The following is a 4,041-nucleotide window of genomic DNA, read 5'->3' on the forward strand; positions in this document are numbered from 1 at the left end:
ATTTTGCATAAACGGGCAACAGTAAATGACTCCTTAGATTACCCAATGAAATAAAATTGAACAGAGTGGAGCTCAGTCGAAATGAGTCTTCTCCTGTATATAGCATACATTTGATAGTTTTAAGGTGACAATCAAGCCCCTCATTTCTCCCAGAAAAAATAATAGTGTTTCCCTCTATAATCCGTGTTTATCACCCCCCACAATTCGTGAAGGTTTCTTTTGCTAAAATCTATGTTTTAATGACTCCCTTCAAGTTTTTCCTTCAGACAATTTGGTGGCATTTTCTTCAAGAGTAAAATGTATTCCTAGTTCTATGAAAATAAATATTTTCTTCAGGAATAAAACAGTTTTCTGTGAGAATAGATGTAACCACTCACTTCACAGTGAATCCTTTTTGTTACCACCTATTTTAAGGGTTCAGGAGAAGAGTAAAATTATCATAAAAAAACTAAGATGATATTTCTGAGAAAAATTATCAGTGTCAAGAATGGTAATTGAAGTAGAGATTTGGGATATATGGCATAGTTGTAAAGGAATCCATCATTCACTCAAAACAAGCTCTAAAGAACACCTTTTCTTCAGAACCTTGTATGAGTCATGTATGATAGAAGGGAAACATGAAAAGTCTTAGGGGATTTTGAAAGACATTCTATCTCCCTCTGCCCTAAATTACACTCAGTGTATAGAGACATTTGGTGTTCACCATGCAGTTCACATGATATGATGTCTGGCAGGCAAGGTGGACTGGCGTATAGCAATATTTCTCCCTCCTTCTGCTTTGGGTTCTTGTTCTCCAAAAGATGATGAACTAGCATGAGTATTGCATACATAACCAATACATATGGGAATTTCTTCCTACTGCCTAAATTGCAGAAAATGCAGCATGTTTGTATCCCAACAATATGGGGTAAATCTTCTTAATTTATAGTATGTTCCTGATGATAGCATAAATATCACCTTTCTTGGCTAGGCTGTTTTTTTTTTAGTGTTTTCTACTTGAAAAACATACCTCTAACTTCTTCAGCAATGTTGACATAACATGCCTACTAAATTACTTCAAAAATTATTGGAGATTTTTTAAAAAGATATTTATACTTAAAGAAAATAAGTAAATTGTTGCAGAGAGAAATTGATAGCAAAAGCCCCTATCTTCCTGTTAAGAATCTGCAAACTGATATATCAACCAGTTGGAAGTGAGGACATTAAGGACTGTGTACTTTGGATAAAAGTGTGCAGCTCCTGCATGAATAATATTGGCAAACCTGAAATCATAATACAATGTTTGTAGTCATCCCTAAAGGGATTGTGTAGGGAAGAGTTTGGAAAACAGGTTTATTTATTAAAGTATTTTGTTGAGAATCAGAATTTAATAAATGTGGAGTATGGCGGATCATTTAATTGTTCTGGAGAATATTTAAGAAAAGAAAATAATAAGATGAGGATTTCAATTCTTAGGTTAAGCACAATCAAAAAACAAGAATTCTTTCAGGACAGCAGAAATCAAGTCTCCTTTCTCTGTAAACTACAGGTCTGATGTGGGTATAACTAAGAGAGTCTGATCTTATGGCTTAATGCATTGCAAAATAAATGAATTCACTGATTTGCCAAAGAATGAAAACTGAATACATAAAAGAACACATTTTTCTTTTTGTTTCCCGAAATGGAGCATTAGCTATGAACAATCTCTAAACCTAAAATGCCACTCTAATCTGCCAGTCAAAAAGAGGACTCTGTGGTTAGGTAAGGAACAAATAAAGAAAAAAGCCTCATTCTACTTCCTAAAGAAGACAATAGGTCTACTTAAAATCTTGATATTATTTCTTAATATCTGGAATTAATATTTGCAGAAGACATACCTGGAAATAGGCAAGATACCCATGGCACTATTCAGGATCTGTAAATGATGACTCTTATTGTAGGAAATACCCTGGAAAATTTCCTGGAAATGACCCTGCTTATGAAAATAATTCTTAAAGAGTTAAATTATATCACTGGAAGAATTCCAGGGATGAGTGAAACCATAAACAATTGAAGAATCACAGTTGTAATATCTATTATATTCTCAACTAACTCATGTTGAAATTGTACAAAGACAGTCATCTATCAGAGAGGGAATATAGAATATGGAAATGTAATGCTTTGGTGACTGACAGTAGTCCAAGATGTGCCCTGTTTCTGGAGCCAATTACCAAAACCCTGACAACAGGTACTCAGCATTTAAAGTGACATGATTTTCATCAAAAGTAAATAACACAAGAGTGGTTGATTTCTTCTCTCAGGGACTGCAGTACACATTTACTCCTCCAGCAATTCCTATAATTTTGTATATACCACATTACCTGTAATAAATAAGTACCACCAAATATTCAGGCAGAGGAGTCCAACTCAATACTGAATCCTCAGAATAAAATCAGTCAGGTAAAATTATTTAAAGAAAATAAAAAAGATAAGGTGCTTTGATGGATAAAAAGCTAGACAGAATTCTAGAAATTAAGCAAACATCAGATTATTTTATACACTGATGAGTATTTAGTTTAGGTAGTCTAGTATTAACCTCAATTAATGACAAGCAAATTTCTAAGCTTGTGACAAAGTGTCCTTTTGCAGGGTAAATCTTTATCTGCTGGAAATTATTTTTAAGGCATACTTTATGTCCTTGTTTCTAAGACTGTAGATGAAGGGGTTCAGCACAGGAGTGACCACTGTGTACATCACTGAAGCTATTGCACTTGCCCTTGCATTTTGGATTGCAGCAGAACTAAGATACACTCCAAGACCTCTACCACAAAACAAGGACACAACTGAAAGATGAGACCCACAAGTAGAAAATGCTTTATATCTGCCCCCAGCTGATGAAATTCTCAAAATTGAGGATATAATCTTAGAGTAAGAGAAAAGGATCCCAGTGAATGGAATCACACCCATAATTCCAGTTGCAATATAGCTCACGAGGTCATTGAGGAAGGTGTCAGAACATGCAAGTTGGACTACAAGATCAAGATCACAGAAAAAGTGGGGTATTTCCAGCTCTGTACAAAAAGGCAGTCGCAAAAACATTAAGCCATGTAAAAGAGCAGTCAAAAGACACAATATCCATGACATCTGCAGCAAGAGACCACAGAGCCTGGGGTTCATGACGACCATGTAATGCAGTGGGTGACAGATGGCCATGTAATGGTCATAGGCCATTACAGTTAACAGCAAGTTGTCTAATGCTACAAAAAGCATAAAAAAATACATCTGGGTGAGGCAGTTTCCATAACTTATAGATTTGGTCTCTGTCTGGATGTTCATCAGCATCTTTGGGACAGTTGTGGAGGTGAAACAGATGTCTGCAAAAGACAGGTTAGCAAGGAAGAAGTACATAGGTGTGTGCAGGTGGGAATCAGAAATGGTGGCCAGGACAATGAGCAGGTTCCCAATGAGAGTGACCAGGTACATTGTCAGAAATAGAGCAAATAGAAGGGGCTGCACTTCTGTGACTTCTGAGAGCCCCAGGAGGATAAATTCTGAAACACGTGTTTTGTTCTCTAATTCCGTGTAACTCATGAAACTGCTGGAAGAGAGACCAGCATAAGGCAAGTGCAGGTACAGGCAGTGTTCAAAACATTATGTCTATATGGTAAGAGCATTATGTTCATTAATCTTAATTAATACATATGGTTCTAGAGGCCCTTACAAGAAAATATCAGGTAAGTCATTTCTCCTGCTTCTCCTTAATGCTGTTGCCAACTCACCATCCTTGTCCATAATTGTAAGCATTTTACAAAGGCAGTACTTTCATTGAAATACTTTTACACACTATTTTATTCTTCAATCACTTTGACCATTCATTTTGTACTCTTGATGAAAAAGTTGAGTTCATGAATATCTGTAATGGCAGCTCAGTATTTTGAATGTAATCATATTACCAAATTGTAACCTTGAAAATGGTTAGAAAGAGAAATTTTCAGTTATATATAGATTGTTATAATAAAAATTAAAAACAAAGTTATTCTGTCTTCATTGATAGAAAGATTTAATTGTTTAGATGCCATTTCA

At 35.4% G+C, this 4,041-nt stretch overlaps 1 protein-coding gene across 1 annotated transcript; it reads right to left on the reverse strand.

The window, feature by feature from the left end:
- Positions 1–2,616: 2,616 nt before the first annotated feature.
- Positions 2,617–3,441, reverse strand: LOC143672937 (olfactory receptor 7A10-like). Its single transcript, XM_077147363.1, has one exon. The coding sequence runs from the start codon at positions 3,439–3,441 to the stop codon at positions 2,617–2,619; it is 825 nt and encodes a 274-aa protein (XP_077003478.1).
- Positions 3,442–4,041: the final 600 nt, after the last annotated feature.

Source organism: Tamandua tetradactyla (genome assembly GCF_023851605.1).
Source record: "Tamandua tetradactyla isolate mTamTet1 chromosome 22 unlocalized genomic scaffold, mTamTet1.pri SUPER_22_unloc_2, whole genome shotgun sequence".
Lineage (NCBI taxonomy): Eukaryota > Metazoa > Chordata > Mammalia > Pilosa > Myrmecophagidae > Tamandua > Tamandua tetradactyla.

Bases quoted from the DNA above. Each gene is read 5' to 3' on its own strand.
- LOC143672937 (XM_077147363.1), bottom strand. From the start codon at position 3,441: ATGTACCTGGTCACTCTCATTGGGAACCTGCTCATTGTCCTGGCCACC.